General features: G+C 45.6%; 1 protein-coding gene across 9 annotated transcripts in view; it reads right to left on the bottom strand.

Moving 5' to 3' along the window:
* Positions 1-20786, bottom strand: part of LOC121283061 (rab effector Noc2-like) — a 238999-nt gene that overhangs the window by 35715 nt on the left and 182498 nt on the right. For all 9 annotated transcript variants that reach the window (XM_041197079.1, XM_041197082.1, XM_041197078.1 and 6 more), the window contains one exon: positions 19687-19849. In XM_041197079.1, the coding sequence (XP_041053013.1) occupies positions 19687-19849 (163 nt within the window). The remainder of the gene's footprint in view (positions 1-19686; positions 19850-20786) is intronic.

Raw genomic sequence — 20786 nt, 5'->3', positions numbered from 1 at the left:
ACCATGAAGGAAAAAGTTGAGTTTTGACTGTTCTACTACAAAAATTAAAGACAATCTGGGAATTCCCCTCTGAGGTCTATTCAGTCCCTTGGATATGTAATGGCTGAACTTCCTGTGCAATTGCCACCATGGGTGGAATCATCCCAGATTTGCACCAAGTGTGGAGGCAGGCAGGTAAAACAACTTCTTTCCCACTGGCCGCAATGGCAGCCTTTCATGCCGTATCGTCCCAAACCTGCCGCATTAAATATGAATTCCCGGGAAACACGCCGTTTCGATGGCGGGCAGGATCTCATTCGCCCTGTCACGCCATCGCCTCACCACTTCATCACACAGGGCACCTTATTTAAAGTGCAGCCGTGTGCCCACCTCTGTGCTTCCAACCCATGACTGCTGCACAGAAGACGTTTTTGCCCTGAAAGGCAGAAGCAGCTGCAGCTCCCAGGCTAAATGACTCATCCCTCGAGCACCTTTTGAACACTGTAGAGGCCTGCCATGATGTCCTCTACCCCTGCTCAGGCCAGAGGATGGGCAGCTGCATCACCAATACAGCATGGGAGGCAGTAGCAACAGTGGTCAGCACCAATGCCCTGCAAAAAAGGACAGCCTCCCAATGCCACTGCAGGATGAATCTGTTTCCAGAAGAGACTATTCATCCTACAGCAGCACTGGGTGGTTCACTCTTCTCATTACTCTCAACTCACAAACCCATCACACATCCAAGGGATCTCACCCAACAAGGGACAACACCACTAACTCTCACACACACCCTCACATCTCCATCAGGCTCATATCCTCTCGAGCTCATGTCCTCATCCCGTCTATGGCTTTGTTCATCACACAAACATTCCACACAGTGCCACGTGTCCTGCTCACACTCTCACTATCTGTTTCCACGCAGGAGAAGCCTGCTCACATCAGCATGGAGAGGTCCCAGACCACGGGGTGGAGTGGCCCACATTAGGCCCCTCACTCATTCTGAGGAGTGTGCCATCACGCTGACTGGTGAGGAACATGGACTGTGCCAGCGGCAACAGTGAGGTGCTCTCTCTCCTACTTTTGACTCTGCTGACATGCACTTCTTATCTCAACTTTTGTTCACAGGGAATTCTGCCAAGTGACCGCTACTCTCAGCCAGCCTGTCCCTCAGCTTCATCCGCATCCTCACCTCCAGCCAAGAGGACACCTCTTCCTTTGAAGAGCTGGAAATATGTAGGCTGGCAGACCCATCACAGCCCTTACTCACACTCTCTGCCAGCGCAGAGACACAGGCCTCAGGGGGACCTAGATCTAGAGCAGGCTCATGTTCACAATCTGGTGGTCACCGCATTGACACGTGTCTGCAGCAGTAGGAGGCAGATTCATCTGAGTTCTCTGGCACTCAGAGGGCTGCTGAGGAAGAGGCACATGTGAGGTCCGAGTCAGATGATGAGCTTCTGGATTTGGCCTTCCAACTCACCCTGGAGAGTCAGCAGAAGGCATGGGGACATCACACAGAGTTGTTGGAAGCCACCAATAGAGAGGTACGCAAGTTGAAGGAGTGCATCCACCTGCTCTCTGATGAGGTGGTGCCCACGTATGAATGTATGAAGGTCTCCATGGTGAGGATGGCGGACACCATGGAGACTCCTGGTCCAGCAGAACACAGAAATCTGTGCAGACGTGCACTCCATCGCAGGAGCCATGGGTGAGATCCTGCAGTGGCAATGCGAGGGAGAAACAGGCACCTTGATGTCCCTCCAGGTGCTCCTTCTCCTCAAGGATTCAGGACTGAGGCCCCCGGGCACCTGAAGGGAGGACAAGTGGCAACTGGACACCCCTGGGTCATCCACTCAGTAATCACAGAAGCTGTCTTCTCCCTCCAAGTCCCCTTTGCCTGTGAATCCCTCAACCCTCGTCCTCTGTCACCACAGAGAGAGCAACTGACCAACCAGTGATTCTGGAGGGAGAAGTGTATTTGTGGCAGGGCCTTTCAGAGGCTCATGCAAGTGCTCACTTATGCACATGGATCTTTCCCGTATCACACTCATCTCAATGTCCTGAGCATTTTCAATGCTGCCTGCTGGGGTTTGCTTTCAGTTGCCCATTTGAGCTGACCTGCCTACGTCTACCCAATCGTCAGGCTCCCATGCAGCATCTGATCTTACCCACCACGACTCGCATTTCACTTTCGATTTAGATGGCATGGTCATGATTCAGTTTTTCATGTGCTCCGCTGTCTTTTCCCTTCCCCCAGTCACCTATTTCCTTTCCCCCATCGCTTTTGACCAACCCGACATGACCTTCCACGTCCGCCCCGTGACCTATCAGCCATAACCCTTTTCCTTCAGGGATGTCCAGGTAAAAGTGCGCATTCCCTTCCCTCCCAAAAACCCCACCCTGATCCACATTAACCTCTCCAGCATCCTCCTTCCCACCCATCTGCCTCCGAGTCCCCACCAACCACCCTCACAGTCCCTTTTATCGCTACCATCGAACCCTCACCCTCCCGCCTCACTCTGCCCTCGGTCATTCTCACCATTCTCTCATTCCACACCCACCCTCCGTTTGCTCCCCAGGAGGCAGTCCTGGACCCATCAGAGCCCTGCCTTGCACAAAAACCTGGCATCCTCCCGTCTGGAGCCCTACCCCTCAAGAACCCCTCCCCCCACCTCCACCTTAGTCCTCCACGCTCCCTTGGAATTCCCCAACCTCGCTTAGTTCTTCCCCCTTCCTGACTCCTACAGAGCCTTTCTTCTTCTGCCGCCCGTAGTCCATCCCCCACTCCCGAATCTTTCCTCCAGCTTTACTCCCTCCCCTCTCCGCACTCCTTCCTTCCCCCAAACTCCCTCCCATCTCTGCACTCCTTTTCCCTCCAAACTCCTTCCATTACAACTTCCACCTACCTCCCCAGGTGCCATCTTCACCCCCGTTACTCCCTCCTCTTCCTTTATTCCCTCCCCCAGTCCCAACCTACCTCCCAACACATTCATCCCCCCCCAATCTACCCCGACACCTTCATTCCCCCCCCAACCTACCCCTGACAACTTCATTTCCCCCCCCCAACCTCACCCCCCGACACCTTCATTACCTCCGCAACCTCACCCCCCAACACCTTCATTTCCCCTGCCAAACCTACCCCTAACACCTTCATTCCCCCCGCAACCTCACTCTCCAACACCTTCATTTACCCCAAACCTATCCCCAACACCTTCATTCCACCCGCAACCTCACTCTCCAACACCTTCATTTACCCCAAACCTACCCCCAACACCTTCATTCCCCCTCAACCTCACCCAATCCTGACACCTTCTATTCTCCCCTCTCAACCTCACCCCATCCTGACACCTCTTCCTCTCCCAGTTGATCCTAGACTTTCCTCTAGTACCTCCCAGATTTGTACTAAGTGCGGTAGCGGGCAGGTAAAAGGACATTTTACCCACCGGCCGTAATGGTGGCCTTTCATGCCGCATCGTCCCAAACCTGCCGCATTAATTGTGCATTCCTGGGCGAGCTCATTGTCCCATTAAGCCATTACCTTGCTGCTTCATCATGCCGGGCACCATATTTAAAGCGCAGACGCACGCACACGTCTCAGTGCTTCCAGCCCAGGGTTGCTGTAAAGATGACATGGCCCCGAAAGGAAAAAAGACTGCAGCCCCCCCAGATTCAATGTCGCATCCCTCGAGCGCCTTCTAGACTCAGTGTAGACCTGCCATGATGTCTTCTATCCCCAGCTCTGGCCGCAGGCAGGGCTTCAACCTCGCTAATCCAGCTTGGGAGGCAGTGGCAACAGTCAGCACCAAAAGAGGACAGCCACCCAGTGCTGCAATAGGATGAATAATCTCTGTTCTGCAGGGTAAGTCACTCTTCTCATTACACTCAACTCTCACACTCACAAGCCCATCACAGATCCACAGGCCCTCACTCACAGCCAGTTCAAGGGACATCTCTCACACACACCTTCATTGTCCTCATCCCATCCATGGGGCCACTTACCACACCCACATGTCAAGGATACTTATCATCTTGCCGGTCAGGTGTCCTGCTTACACTCTCACCATATCTGTTCATGCAGGACAAGCCGGCACACAACAAAAGGGAGACGCTGCTTACTGGTGGAGGAATGCTTGAAATCAAGGTCCTCACCGACTTTGAAAACAGAGCCATCCAGCTGGCTGGTGACGATCTAGACCAGTCCTGTGCTGATGGTGAAACTGGTGGTCTCTACCAGGTGAGGATCCAACAGTGCAACATCCGCCAGACAACCATGGTGTGAGTGATGTGTCCTGTTTCACAGGCCACTGCCACGCACTAATTATCTATCCATGCTTTCACAGGCACATCTGCCAAACAGCAGACGGAGTCCATGGGGCCTCGAAGCTGCAAAGAAGCCTCTAAAGAAGAATCTGGAGGCACCCTCCTTGAAGTCCCATCACAGTACTCACTCACACCCTGCACCGGCACAGAGACACACACCTCGGTGGGACCTAACTTTACAGTAGCCAGGGGATCACAATCTGGTGGGCACATCACATTTCCTGATCGACAGCAGGTAGCGGCAGGGACTTCCCAGGTGTCTGACACTTGGAGAACTGCTGGTGACCAGAAATTTGCTGAGTCTGAGTCAGATGACGAGCCTCTGGACTCAGTCATGTCACGGTTGCGGGAGTTGCAAAGACAAGCTCGGGAATATCAGGAAAGGATGTCCACTGCACTCCTCAGATTGCAGGGCACGATGGAGAAGTCTGTCTGCCTTCAGGCTGAGGTGATAGGGCCACATGCCAACACACCAAGGTCAACACTGGGAGAACGGCAACGGCCACGGAGATCTTGGTCCAGGACATCGCTTCTGCAATGCTGTGCGGGCTGAACTCCATCGCTGGTGCCATAGCTGGCCTCCAACAGTGTGCACGTGAGAAGGGTGCGGGGCAGCTCAATCTCACTCCAGCTACCCCTTCTCTTCAACGAGTCAGCCAGGATTTGGACACCCATAGGGAGGAGGACCAGCAGGTGCACACCCCGGGGCCATCTACCCAGGTGACTCCAGGAGTGTCCAACCCATCCGAATGCCCTCTTCCTGTGGCCCCAACAACTCCAGCTCCACAACTCAAGGAGGGTGCCACTGCCACACAGCAGGTCCCCGAAAGCAGTCTGGGGCCCTCCAGACCTCAGCCCTCCAGAGGACACCCGCCAATGTTATCACAGACAGGGCAGAGCAATCAGCAGGCTGCCTCCACCTCTGCAATGGATGTCTGGGGAGCACCAATACCTAACTTTAGCAGCAGGGTTAGGAAAGTTAAGACAATGTAGCTGCACAGCCTGGGCATTAACCACTCGTACATAATGTTCATTATTGTCAATAAACTCCCAAGAATATCTCCCTGCCTATGGCTCCTTGTTCTGATCAGCAGTTTTCATGTCACTCTGAAGTGAAACCTTTCGGCACAAGATAAAGGCAGGTGTTTCAATCCCTCAGTCAGGGCCTCTTCCCAGTGCTTTGTGCAGCCTTCAGACTAAAGTGATGGTCTGGCCGTACACTCCCTGGACACATTAGTCATGCCTGCACATCGATGGTGCTGGTCATTGCTGCCAGAATGTCGTGGGCAGGCATCACAGAGTTCCATCATTCTCTGTGTGCTCCCTGCAACTTTAAAGTGGGGCAGGTCCCCATCGCTTCAGCATCTATGACCAGTGATGCTGTGCGCATGAAAGGGTCAGTTCTGATGGCAGACAAAGGATCAGATGCTTTTAAAGTTTCATGGCTGCATGCCTATGATGTGACCCTGATCATAGACGCAAGCAAGCTGCCCTCAGCCAGACAGGAGTCAGACATTCTCAGACACTATGTGAAGATCTATGCAGTGCCCTCACTGCATGTCATCATCATCCTCCACAAAGATGTCAGGGATTTGTGGCCAACTGAGAATGTAATATTTCCGCACACTGCCTGGAAACTGTCCGTAGACCTGCAGGATGCGTTCGTGGTGGTTGCACATTCAGCAAATGGAATCCCTTGTGGTTGACATAGTTGACTGCATGTTGTTATGGAGATCTGAGAGATCTGAGTGCTTTGTGGGTGCAGTCGATGGCACCCTGCACCTGTGGGAAACCTGAGATCTGGGCAAATCCAATTGCTCTTGCATCCTGGCTCTCCTGGTCCCGGGCAAAATGCACAAAGTTGTGTGCCCTCGCAATGATGGCCCCAACGCACCTCAACCTGGAAATCCAACCTGACCAATTGGAGTCAACTTTGCCCACTGGACTGCATGCTGTGCTCTCAGCTCAGGTGCAGGCATTCTCCTAACCTACACTGCAAGGTTACACTGTTGGCTTGAACCATGGGGGAAACCGGTCCAAACCAGGATGCTGGCATTGCAAGGGGCTGTGAGTGCCTCCATCAGTAACAGCCCCATGGCCAGCTTTAGCGAGGAGCTTGTACAATGTGTCTAGTCGCCCTGAAAGAAGCCACTGGCATAGAGATTGAGCACCGCTGTCACTTTCACGGTTCTGCAGTCCACTAAAGTGCTCACTAGTTTGCAGTCTGTGCCCGAGGGGTTAAAAAGCTCTGGAGCACTTGGTGGCACTTTCATGCCTCTACGTTGCTTGAGAGGGCAGATAAACTAGAGGCCCGACTCTAATCATATGTGACTGTGCCTGAACTGGCCCCACTGCACTTTATACAAGGTTTCCCAAATGCATGGTGGCTTCCCTCACCCACCACCCCCACCCCATATGTGCTTGTGCGCTATCTTCACCCAAAGGACAGCCTTTATCACCCTCCCATGTCACCTCAACCACAGGGCAGCCTTTCCCTTCCCCGCCCCAACGCGCCTCAACCTGGAAATCCAACAGCACCCCTCGCAAGCGCTGCACAACATTACTGCGCACTCACCTCCGAGTTCCTTCAAATGCAGGCCGCCAAGTGTATGCCTTTCATATGCTGTTGTGAAGCACGTCAGCCGTACAATCTAGCGCGGGGGGGTTCGTTGCTGACCTTATAATGACATGCTGATGTATTACAATGAGGTTCCCGACATCCGATGGTGGGGAACGCAGCCCACCTTTGGCGGGCTGAGCAGACAATCAAAAAGTGGCTTCACAATGTCATGAAACTGATTTCTGGTCTTCTGGCCATATTGTCCGTGCATGCCCAATGCCAGTGGGCACAGAAAATTCCGCCCCATGTAATTTAAAACAAAGTCATATAACCTCTACACAGGTTATATTATGCTGTATGAATAAACTAGTTTATACTTTCATTGAAGACAACATTTTATGCAATCATGTGAGCTGTCGACTAATAAATAATCTAAATTGTTTCCAGGTTGACAGACAAGTCTTCATATCTATGCTTAATCACTCCTACACTGACTGAGGACTTTACTCTGCAACAGAAGCTATTACAAAAGTAGCAGTGTCCAGCACCAATGCTAAACACCATTCAACAGCATTTAATCAAATAATCTTGAAATAACTATAGTTGTTCATTAAATGAAGTTACTGAAAATTACTCATGTAAATTTCTTCTAAGTCTATTACTAATCAAAGCACGACACAGAACCTGTATTCTTGTTAATGAGTGTCAGTTAAGAAAAAATAGATAATAGGTGGCAAATCAAATTTATCTGATAAAAAAATGGGTATTGCAAAATTAAGACTTTATCCCCATTCTTGCCATAGTCAGTTATAGATGCAACATCAAAGAACAATCAGAAATTTTTTCCACTTCATACACAACAAATAATGTCAATATATCAATTTGTCTCCATTGATAGAGCACTTGTACCTGAGCTATAAGACTACAAATCTGAGCCTCAAACCAAGACCTTATCGCAAAGGTCCTAAAAACAAGAGAGCCAGCAATCCTGGAACACTCACATATATAGATATAAAAACAAAAAACTGTCAGCTTTTCTCTCAATTCCAACCCATACAGCCACTGCCTGGCTTGCTGCTCTTGCTTACAGGCTCATTATGTGCTCCATTGCTGCCATATTAATGTTCTGCTTCTTTCACGCTTTCTTTGCTGCCCCCAATAATACTGCAGGCATTGGACACCATTTATGTTGAGTTCTCGGTTCACAGCGATTCTGCAGTTCAACGAATTAATAAAAGGAAAATACCACACAAAGGGAAAGGCATATGGCACCATCCTGAATAGCTTTGCTAGCATGAAGGGAACCTACTCTACAGTTCAGTGTAATGCACATCAAAACATACCAGAGGCCAAAGGAGAGACATCGAGCACTATTCCAGGAGGAGTCCAGTGCCACATTGCACAGAAAAACAAACGGAATACATAAGAACACACATAAATGAAACATAGAGAGATGCACTGACACAAACCAATACATCAAAACAAGGAGCATGGCCAGACCTTATCCTCAAAGAGATGTGCTTAGATAGCCAATGTGAAAAAACATCTATGGCAGATCAAAACTAAAACAGACACTCCAGCAAAACATTTTGCAGGTATTTCGAGCATATAGACTTGCAACATTGGAATCACACCAAAAACATACATCATAGACACAGAAAAGTGCATTATGTAACAGCACAAAACATCACACCAAGAAATAAATACAAACACAAACAGATCTTTGCTACAAACATAATCAAAAGGCACAGGATTAGGTTTTTAGCTTTACTGTCTAGGCAGTAACCTGATGGAATGAATCGCCTGCTCTTTATAGGACCCATCCAATTTTTATGCCATTAATTTCACCTTCTTGCAACCAGTCCTAACTTATGGGATGGTCCTGTGGAGTGGGACAGAGGAAAATTCTCCTGACAAGTTTCTCATGCAACATCAACCCAACTTCATAAACCAAGGAGCAGACGAGGTGCTGGGCTGCCCAGGCCTTTGTCTGCAGACTTAAGCGAGCACTCTCTGGTTCTTTTCCCTGTATCCTCATGTCACTTCTTAATCCTCAGCCACCTTGGCCTTAGAAAAGATGGCTGATAGGTTGAGATAATCTTAATGCTCTCCGGAGGCATTCTAAATGATTATGTCATTCTATTTGGGATTATCCCTGACTCAGTTGTTAGCACTCTCACAGGAGTCAAAAAGCTGTGGGTTCAAGTCCCAATCCACAGAAGTGAGCAAAAATTCCAGGCTGATGCTCCAGTGAATAACTGAGGGAGCATTGTATTGACTGGAGTGCTGTCTGTTGGATGAGATGTTAAACCAAGGTACTGTGGTGTACTCTCAGACGTATATAAAAAAATCCACAGCAGCAGTCTAAGAACAAGGGAGTTCTCTTGGTTTCCTGTTCAACATTTATTCCCTAATCAACACCTAAAATCAAATGATCTAGTCATTTATTTCATTGCTAATTGTAGGACTTTCCTATGCATAAATTGGCTGCCATGTTTCCTATTTTTTGAGAAATTATCATAAACCAATGGCACCCCCTACTCTTACCTATGTGGGTGGGTAACAACATGCCACCAAGCTGTTCATGTTAAAAAAAACCTTTTCTAGAATTCAAGTATACAGATAAATGGAATGTAGTAGATGCTGTTTGTAAAGATTTTCAGAAGGCATTTGATAAGGGGCAACTTAAGAGATGGGTTGCAAAAATTAAGGCACTTTGCTACAGAGATGGCTGGAGACAGAACGTAAAAGAATAGGTTTATAATACTGGTGGAATACAGATTCTGATGTGCCCCATTACTCAGCACTATGGGAACTCTTGATTTCCAATTATGCTAAAAAAATTTGGACACAAGCATAGAAGAAGTTATGGTGCAGCTTCCTGATGATATCAAATTAGAGGCCACAATGAAAAGGCTACAAAGACAGCTTGGCAAATTGAGTTGATGGATGGCAGAGATACTAAAAAGCAGAGAAATGCTAAATACTGCATTTTGGATAAAAAGCATTGAAAGAAAGTGCACCATAAATTGTAAGACTGCAGAACGGAAGAAGATGGTGGTCTCAGGAGCACATAATAACTGGGTTGGCTCTTAATTGCCCTCTGCAATTAGCTGTCTCAAGGGCAAATTGGGATGGCAGTAAATCCTTGCCAGGGATGCTCAAATCTAGTGAATAAGAAATTTAAAAAAAGAACAGACTTTACTTTAAAAGATCTGAGGAAGCTATAAAAAGGTAATGGAGTTCTGAGTTTTATACATGGGGGAATTAAATATAAAAGTGAGGAAGTGTGGCTGAATTTGAGCAATACAGTTGAAGTCCTGCATGCACTTATCAACACTATTACTATAGGCAGGGTATTAGAAAGAGTTTACAGTTGAGATTCCTTAGACTTATAACAGAAAGGCTCAAAGAATTGGGGCTTAGTTTCCTTGAAACATGGCAGATGCAGCAGCTGTCTAACAGAAATTTTCAAAATTATGAAAGATTTTAAGGGTGAATAATGAAATATTGGCAGTAATATTAACGTAACTAGTTGAGTAGGATCGGGTGGAATTCTGGTTTGCACTCTGGCTAATATTACCCTTCACTGATCTCAACAGAGAGTACAACAAGGGGTTAGATTAAAATTATCACCATTCTTTCTGTTGTTTGGCAAAATGGTACAATGAAATAGCCTCAGGATTATCACCAGAAGAGTAAAGTAGTAAGTTGGAAGCTATATTCCCTCACAAGGGAATAATAGAACCCGAAATGCTTTGCTACAAGTGGCTAATCCCTCATGCTACCGCCCCCTCCCACCCCCTACCCGGAGAACTGCTGGCCAATTAGGCCAGCATCTGTGCATTGTTCAGCAGGACCAGCAGGAGCTGGTGCACCAACCCAAGGCCCAGGATCACTGAGGTACCCAGGCCACAGAGATGAGGAGAAATTTTTTCTCTCTGAGAGTTCTGCAACTTTGGAATTCTCTGCCTCAGAAAGTGGTGGAGGTGGGGTCATTGAATATTTTTAAGGCAGAGATAGATAGATTCTTGTTAGGAAAGGGAATCAAAGGTTATCGGGGTTAGATGGGAATGTGGAAATCGAAACACAAAATCAGCCATGATCTTATTGAATGGCAGAGCAGGCTCGAGAGGTCCCTCCCTCCCGCCAGCGGGTGCCTCCATCAGGCGGAGTGCCAGGCAGGGAAGGAGCCTCCCCACCAGGACCAAAGCCTACCTGCTTGGGTTAAATACTAGTGGTGGCCTTTAAGTAGTCAGGTAAGGGCCTCATTTGACCTCTGGGCAGGAAAGCTATCACCTCAAGACTTCCTGACATGGGCTTTTTCAGAGGAAGGCGGGAAAGCAGCAAGATCACCACCCCACACCTTCCTGCCCGATCACTAGGCCCACCCCACCTCTGAAACCGTCACTGGCGGGGTCAGTAAATTTCACCCAGGGTTTTAGATCAATGACCTTTCATTGGAACTGGGAAAAGTTAGAAATGCAATGGGTTGTAAGCAAGTGTAATGGGACAGGGTGGAAGCGATTTAATTGCTCGTCTTCCAGCCTACCACAGAACTTCCCTTCACATTTCTAATTTTTCGCAGTTCTGATGGAACCTAAAATGTTAATTCTGTTTCTCTCTCCACAGATGTTGCCTGACCTACTGTTTATTTCAAGCACTTTCTGTTTTCTTATAATGAAATAAAGGATACCAGGAAAAAGCAAGGTATCAGAATTAGAATTGATACTGCTCATCGGTGCTGTTGGTGCTAACAATTCCATGTTGATCTGAACGAGCTCTAAGTTCTATGATCCAATAAATACATTTCCCATAGGTTATCAGGGAATATGAATTTCTCTAGTCACAACATGTAACAAGAAAAATAGATAGGTGAGTTATTTTTCTTGTCGGAAGTGTTTGCCTCTTCACGAGAAATATCAAACTGAGGAAATTTTCACCAACATATTTGTAACATTACTTCATACAGTGACCAGAAAAATTCTTTCCACCAGATGCCACATATTAAACTTCATATCAGAAGTATCTTCAACAGAAAGAGCTTCCAAACAAACTTCTGTGCCTCATAATTTAAACAGATTATAGGATTGCATCATTCTATCAGATCTACTACATTTAATATTAGTAGCACTGTTTTTGAGAACTGAAACGTAGTTTTAAAAATTGGATTACACTGCCACAATTTAAGTTCATATTTGCAATAACAGTACTATAATAACTTTAAAAGATAACAACGGGTAAGATTTCCCATGTTTCCACGACATAGCAGTAGTACATTCGCCTGGATTTTCATTGAGCCAGGATAACTCGGGAGATCTTTAAAAATGGTAGACAGGTCCCAATTTCAGGATTCTCAACTCCATTCCCGGGCTGTCTGATTTTCCGGCATGCCTTTAAAAGTTGCGGGCTGGTTCCTGTCAAAAGACCATATCCAGCCCACCTGGACTTGCCAGCTCCAATGCGGGGACAGACATCTCCTACACCTCCAGAATTTTCACGGAGTCAGGTCAGGCATTTAAAGAGTCATGGTTCACAACCCCTCAGAAGAGTCATGAACTCTAGTCTGCATGGGGGGGTTTCCTTATAGGTAAGTTCAAAAGATCCTACTCATACCCCCATGCCAATTTCTGCCTTTCCACTCACCCCTCATCATCCCTCATGCTCCGCTATTGCATTTCCATGCACATTATTTCTAAACAGTGTCTAGTGGGACAATTAACCTTATAGTGTATAGTGGAATGTGTAAAGAAAAAGCTTGAAAAAAAGTAATTTCGCTACAAGCTAAAAAAGGTGTAAATCATCCAGAGCCTTTAAAGTATCAATTAAAAGCCCACAAACCCTTGAAACCACTTAACTTGTGTAAATAAACATTGTGAAATTGACAGTTGAGATCAGAGTCTGAACTGTCAATCAATATTTTCTCTAGGGGTAGGTGTTTTAATACTCTAAAGGCTGTCTGGGCTCTCAGCCAAGCATACGTAATGAGGTTTGGCTGTGTGCACAGGAAATGATTAGTGCTAAAACACTTGCACCCCAGAGAAAACATTGCTTGACTGACAGCTCAGGCTCTATGGTCTCTGCTGTCAATTTCACGATGCTTGAATAAGCAAGTTAAATAATTTCAAGGATTTGTGGTTTTTGCTATTGATATTTTAAGTGTCTGGATGATCAACACTTTATTAGCTTGTAGCGAGATGGCTTTTTTTTCCAACATAGGAGAAGTTATGAATGAATTACTTCTTATAACATTTTTTACAAATGACATTACACACTATAGGGTTCATTGGTCCTAAAGAGTGTATGGTGCGTCAATTGGCATGAAAGTGCCATAACTAGGCATAGGAGGCATGAGGAAACACAAGAGGTGAACAGACCTTGGCATAAGGGGAGGGCCGGTGTGCTTTTATTTTAACTGCCTTTTAAACAGCCCGCTTCCGCACCCAGCAGCCCCTGTGGCTGTCTCCAAAGTTCTTCTGGGGTCGGCTGGCCTGGCTCCAGCCTTCACCCACCCCCTGGAAATGAAGATCTCATCTTTGCGTGAACTTTCTCCCGAGGCAGACAGGTCGAGCCAGGAATTTTCCTGAATCCCACCATACATCTCAAGAATGAAAATTCAGGCCAGCGTGTGCTACACCTGTTAAAATCATTTTACCAACTAAAGGCATTCATTCTGTTGTGTTTATCAGTCAAAGCAGCCCACTTGATTGGCACTCCATCCACAAACGTTCACACCCTCCATCACCAATGCACAGTAGCAGCAGTGTGTACCATCTATAAGATGCACTGCAGGAACTCACTAAGGCTCCTTCAGCAGCACCATCCAAAACCACCACCTCTACCGTCAGAAAGGACAAGGGCAGCATATACATGGGAACGCCACCAGCTGGAAGTTCCCCTCCAAGTCACTCACCATCCTGACTTGGAAATGTATCATTGAGTCAAAATCCTGGGCCTCCCTTCCTAACAGCACTGTAGATGCATCTATACCACTTGGACTGCAACGGTTCAAGAAGGCAGCTCAACTCCACCTTCTCAAGGGCAATTAGGGATGGGCAATAAATGCTGGCCTAGTCAGCGAAGCCCATATCCATTGGGTGCATTAAAAAAAATGACCCAACAGTTTATTAATTACTTAAAAGTGTGAACACATTGATTAAAGAATAACTTCTGGATCTTACTGAATTTTGGTTGGGCTTAATTTGCAATACCTCATTTAAAATCTCTGATAACCAATCAATAATAACACAGGATGTAAAAATATCAACTAATCTATCTTCATTAAATACTGCTTTTAACAGCAGGAATTATCCTCAAAGTCATTAAGAAAATTTTTCAGTGAGATACTCTCATTTTACATTGTTTTTTGCATACTTTAATTTACATTAGGTGCAGAATAGAATAATTTCCATTACCCCAAGGCATCAATACATTAAAGGCTGAAAAACATTTAAATATAACGGGCCAGATCATCCAATCAGCATGCATCTCTGCTGTCTGTGGAGATCATTGAATGCTTACTTTTTTGTCCACTTCCGGCCAGGACTTCTGTTCTGAGTTGGGGGAATACGTAGTCAGGTCAAGTGAGAGCTGTGTATTTGGATCATCGGGTAGTGAGTATTTGGGGCAGGGTGGTATGAGTGTAGGGTGGTGGGCTGGGTTGAGCTGTTAATCACTGAGTTACACCAAACAGTGTAACAATTCTGGGGTAAGTAGTGCATATCTAGCCCAAGTCTCTGACGTTAACTCTATTTCTCTCTCCACAGATGCTGCCAGACCTGCTGAGCTTTTCCAGCACATTCTGCTTTTATGTGTAAATAATGGCCATTGGAATTGGTGTCAAGGGATCCTAGGGGCCATGCAGTTTTGAGACTACATCTCTATTTTTTTTTTCTCCTGGCACTTAGATTCTCATGAGCCTTTGTGGAAACGTTCAACTATATTTTTCCCTGCAACATTGCTGCCATCTATGTGCTTCCCAGTGGGAATGCCCTATCTGAGGTATTGGAAAGGTGAAACATCAAAGGGATTCCAGGAAGATCATGCTACATAAAAGGTACTGTTCTCAGTTCTGATATCATGCTCATCCGAGCCAGATGTAGAACTGGGTTATCTGTTATTAGAAATATGTGGGAAAAGAAAAATATATATAAATTATTGGAAGAAAGGGGATCGGAAAGGGGATGGGGAAGGAGGAGAGAGTTCATGATCTAAAATTGTTGAGCTCAATATTCAGTCCAGAAGGCTGTAAAGTACCTAGTCGGAAGGTGAGGTGCTGTTCCTCCAGTTTGCGTTGAGTTTCACTGGAACATTGCAGCAGGCCAAGGATGGACATGTGGGCATGAGAGCAGGGTGGTGTGTTGAAATGGCAAGTGACAAGGAAGTTTGGGTCATGCTTGTGGACAGACCGAAGGTGTTCAGCAAAGCGGTCACCCAGTCTGCGTTTGGTCTCTCCAACGTAGAGGAAACCACATTGGGAGCAGCAAATGCAGTAGACTAAATTGAGGGAAGTGCGAGTGAAATGCTGCTTCACTTGAAAGGAGTGTTTGGGCCCTTGGACGGTGAGGAGGGGGGAAGTAAAGGGGCAGGTGTTGCACATTCTGCGGTTGCATGGGAAGGTGCCATGGGAGGGGGTTGAGGTGTAGGGGGTGATGGAGAAGTGGACCAGGGTGTCCTGGAGGGAACAATCCCTGCGAAGTGCCGCCAGGGGTGGTGAAGGGAAGATGTGTTTGGTGGTGGCATCATGCTGGAGTTGGCTGAAGTGGCGGAGGATGATCCTTTGAATGCTGATTCTCTCTGATGCTGAACATTCAGTGCTCAGCAAAGGACTCAGTTTTTCTCTCCTAGGGTTAATGCGGCACTGAGTACAGTACTGCCCACACAGGAATGTAAGAGTGCACATGACCTGAACCCAGAGTCAGTTGAGTGTGCACCAGGAGTCATGGAGACAGCTCCTAACTTGTACCCTTTCAGGTATATTTATAAGCATTTCAAAGAGTCAATAAAGATTTACAGCTAACCTACGATTGACTATGAAGACTTATGCACACCTAGCGAACTGTAACCAAAACACTATAAAGGGATTTCCTCTTCATTCATTTTGTCTATTTATTCTTAATCCCCAATCCCATTTACCTTGGTTGCTAATAGCATGAGGTGCCTTTTGAGGCTTTCAGAATTTTTGACCCCTTAATTGTCATACTCACCTTTACTGGTAATTGTCTCAATCTCTTTAAATTTCACTCACACGCAAACATTGTCATCTAACCGAGAAAATGTGATAACCGCTCTGACGGAATTAACACCAGAAAAGGAAAATCGGCCCTCAATACATTCAATATGCTTTCAAATTTAAGCATCTACTGCATATAGAAATCATCATTCATGTCATTATTTCAAACAAAGAAACCACTGGTGCACAGTATGAGATAGAAACTACTATATATTAGCCATTAGAAACTCAGTGGGAGAGTATTTAAGCGTAAATCAACAATTTTATTCCAACAAAAACTCATGCCATCTTTCTTTTTACAACTTTCCCCTAACCTTTACAACTTTCACTCCTACAATTTACATTTATCTAGTGCCTTAAATGTAGTAAAATATCTCAGGGAGCTTCATTGGAATGTTATCGGAGAGTAGGAATAAACAGGTGTTTTTCAGAGTGGCAGGCGGTGACTAGTGGAGTACCACAGGGTTCAGTGCTTGGCCCCCCAGCCATTCACAATATATATCAATGATTTGGACGAGGGAACCAAATGTAATATTTCTGACAACACAAAACTTGGTGGGAATGGGAGCAGTGAGGAGGGTGTTAAGAGGCTTCAAGGCAACTAAGACAAGTTGAGTGAGTGGGCAAATACATGGTCAATGCGCTACAACGCGGATCAGTGTGAAGTTATCCACTTCGGTAGGACAAACAGAATGACAGAGTATTATTTAAATAGTGATAGATTGGGAAATGTTGATGTACAAAGGGACCTGGTTGTCCTTCTATACCAATCACTGAAAGCAAGCATACAGCTGCAGCAAGTGGTTAAGGCAGCAAATGGCCTTCATTGAGAGAGGACTTGAGTACAGGAACCTTGGTGAGACCACACCTGGAGTATAATGTGCAGTTTTGGTCTCCTTGCTCAAGGAAGAATATACTTGCCATAGAGGGAGTGCAACAAAGATTCACCAGACTGAATCCTGGAATGGCAGGATTGTCATATGTGGAAAGATTGGGTCAACTAGGCCTGCATTCACTGGAGTTTAGAAGAATGAGAGGGGATATCATTGAAAGGGGTAAAATTCTTGCAGGGATGGACAGACTGGATGCAGGGATGATGTTCCCTCTGGCTGGGGGGTCTAGAACAAAGGGTCAGAGTCTCAGGATATGGGGTAGACTGTTTGGTACTGAGATGAGGAGAAACTTCTTCACTCAGAGGGTGGTGAACCTGTGACATTCTCTGCCACACAAGGCTGTGGAGGCCAAGTCACTGAATATATTTGAGGAGGAAAGAGATGGATTTCTAGACTCTAAAAGCATCAAGGGTTTTGGAGAGAGCAGGAGTATGGCACTGAGATAGAGGTTCAGCCATGATCACAATGAATTGTAGAGAGACTCAAAGGGCCAAATGACCTAAGCCTACTCCTATTTTCAATGTTTCTATGTTTCTAAAACGTGGCATAAAAGTCTGGACTAAAAGATTGTTTCACTGGTGCTGGCAGATCTGGGACACCTCACCCCAGTGGTTACTTTTACATGTCCCAAGCCTCAAATGCAAGGGTGAGAGACCAAATCTATTCTCATCCAATGAAAACAATGTGAAACTTTACAGGAATTCAAAATACAAGCAACCAATGGCCTAGGTACATGTTCCACACTCCTTAAGTAGAGTACGTAATGTCATGTCTTATCAATAACATTAAGGTGATGGGTATTTGAACACAAATAAATAGGGAATAGCTCCGACACTGGGGGAGGTGAGGCGTGTTGACACTGAACAAAGTCAATAAACTCAGCAAGGAAAGGCTCTATGGGCAGGGTTTCCCCTCGTCAGGTGGGCACAGTGGGCGGGCACAGTAACAACCGCAAGTCTGGCCACCGCCTATGATTTCACGCTGGCTGGCCAACGCGCACTCAGAATCTCAGTGCTGCCAGGGTGGTGGGGGGGAAGTGAGCGTGAGCACTGAAGTCTGCACTTGCGGGGGGGAGCGCGCACTGAAAACTTCCTGAAGGCACAGAGCTGCCTCAAGGAGCTGAAGAATTTTAAATGATATAAACATGGCCCCACTTGTCCCTCTTCATGTGAATGAGTCAAGTGTGAAAAAGGATGGTAAAAAAATTTTTATTGCCTTTTCAGTAACTGTTGGAAACCTCATCCCACCCGTGGATGCGGTTTTGTGAAAAATGCAAAGGCTGCCTGGTCTATTCACTTGCTTGCCAACCGAACAGTTGAACGGGAAGCGAAAAATGCAACTTAATTAATTGCTTAAGGGCCTTAATAGGACCCTCAATTATAAGCAGAATTACTTTGTAGTTTTCAGCACCAAGAATATGGAAGGAACTATCCATCAGGTCAGCATGACCATAAACGCTGCCGCCTCTCGCACGCGCCTGCTGACCAAAGGATCGCAAGAACGGACGATGACGTAGGAATGCTCGGCCAATGTCATCGTGTACTATTTCACTCTTGTTCGGGGCGGGACAAAAAATTCTGCCCTATATCTTAGTTTTGACTTCAACAACTGATATGGATCCTGTTAACATGTAACACCAATGCAAAACCTTTCTATTAGATATCAAAGCATAATTACTTTGTGGTTTTCAGCACCAAGAATATGGAAGGAACTATCCATCAGGTCAGCATGACCATAAACCTGCTCTTTCAAGTAGACTGAACATGAAAGATAAAAAGCATTTTTATCCTACTGCTTTTCTGAAATCCTATCACTGTAATTATTTAAATTGTTGTGTGAGAGAAAATAAAATGGGACTAATGGTTCTCTACCAGTAATTTCTCCAAGTATCCTTGTAGTACACACTACACTTAATGTTAATACTCATATTTGGAAGTCTTGATTTTTACATATACAAAATGCTGCAGGTATTTCCATCAAGCCTTTGATTCAGTATATGTCTTGTAGTATGCCAATAGCACCCATCTAATCATTAGTGCATGCTATGATTTTGTGATGTCAACTTCATTAAAATAGAATGGATGAACTCCCAGTCCATTGTGGTCCCAGGATTAGTAGCTTCCTGAAGGTGTGGAGCATTTTAAAGGTAAAAGCCCATATGTAGGGACAAAAGTGTTGGTAGCTTTTACAAAGTGTTGGATTTTTGAGGCGTAGAGTAACATTGTCTAAAATAAAGGTGGCCCTGAGCAAGTTGCCTGTGCCATGGAGCACTGTACTACATAGCGGGGCCAGAGGCAAGTAAGCTACTAAAATAGAAGGATGGTAGTAATTGTATATTCCATCATTGGGCAAGTGAGACGGTCTTTTTTTGTAATCATAACCAGGAAACTTGACTATGCTGTCTCCAAGTGGCAGGGCGAAGGGCACACAGAAAAAAATGGAAAAACATTTAAAATGGAATGGTCCAATTTGGAACTAATGTCATAAACAGAAGTAACATAGGGTCTTTCTGAGAGAGTTTAAGGGCTTAGATGCTCAGTTGAAAGACCTTAAAGGAGATATTTGTCAAATAATTGTTGCATGCATGGATGTACAGTTGATGCAAGTTAATATTCTTGGGATACAGGAGCATGTCCTGGAACAAAGCAAGGTTATATATGGAAAAGGCACTAAGGACCTTGCAGAGAGGCTAAAACACCAACCTCTTTCTTTAGCCCAACTGTACGATCGGTTGACAATAATACTTTGTCCATGCTCCATCTGAATAGGTCGTAGGTGCAGCTCGTTGTTTCTAGCAGTACTTTTCACTGGCAGAATGAATTTTGGCAACCCCTTGTAAAACCAAGCGCCAGATCTCTTCCAAATCTGTCAAAGGTAAGAAATATAACTAATATCACAAAAATTAGATATTTCAGAAAAGTGCAATAAATTTTATATTATGAGCATAACTCAGTTCAGTATAAATTGCTAAATGTGCATTTCCTTCCACTCTTCAGCTAAATGCTTTTTAAAGTATTCGATATTTTGATACTATCGAAATATTTTCTTGAAATGTGCCAAAAATGTACACAGGGATTTTCATGAAATTGTTTATTAAACATATTAATAAATTAAACATTCCCTTGTAATTGTTCAGGAAACTGCAAAATGTTTAGGCCTGCTGTTGATAGACTACAATTATTAAACAGCATTTGACAATGGGATGGGGCTGTATAGACATTTGGTAAATATACAATGGTGTTGGAAACTACAACCAGGGCCCAGAAGAGGGGTGTCCAGATGGTACCAAACAACGGGGCCGAGGGACTAGGCGAGGTACTGAGCTTCATTTTGAGTTTGGCAACACTGAGCAGCCAGAGGCAGATCTGCGGACCTGAAAGACAGACTTTTAAAAAAATTTGCAAATGTGAACCCTTTTTTTTAAAGCCGGACTTACAGGTTATTTCACTGAGTTGCTGCGCTGTTGCTTCTGAACTTCACACAGCTTTGTGATCCTATTTTTTTTTTAAAAAGCCCACCAGAAAACCACGAAGCTGCCCAAAGGTCAGCAGCAGCACAGTCACTGAGAGTATTCTTGGTTGAAAAATGGTAATTGAAATCTCTAATTCTTTTATACCCAATTGGATGATGGGGCTGTTTGGGTTGCTGGGGAGGCAGGGTTGGAGGGAGGTTGGGGGTTTTCGGATTGGGCTGGTGGGGGGATTTGTGGGTGGGGTGTGGGAGGTTGGGTGTGGTGGGTGAGTGGTGCAGGGTGGGGTTGTCACTTTTAAGGTTCAGCGCCACAAAAATGAATACTCTCTTT

Source organism: Carcharodon carcharias, chromosome 10, assembly GCF_017639515.1.
Source record: "Carcharodon carcharias isolate sCarCar2 chromosome 10, sCarCar2.pri, whole genome shotgun sequence".
NCBI classification, from domain to species: Eukaryota; Metazoa; Chordata; class Chondrichthyes; order Lamniformes; family Lamnidae; genus Carcharodon; species Carcharodon carcharias.
Note: the sequence above shows the minus strand (reverse complement) of the source record. Positions and strands in the feature narration are given on the sequence as shown.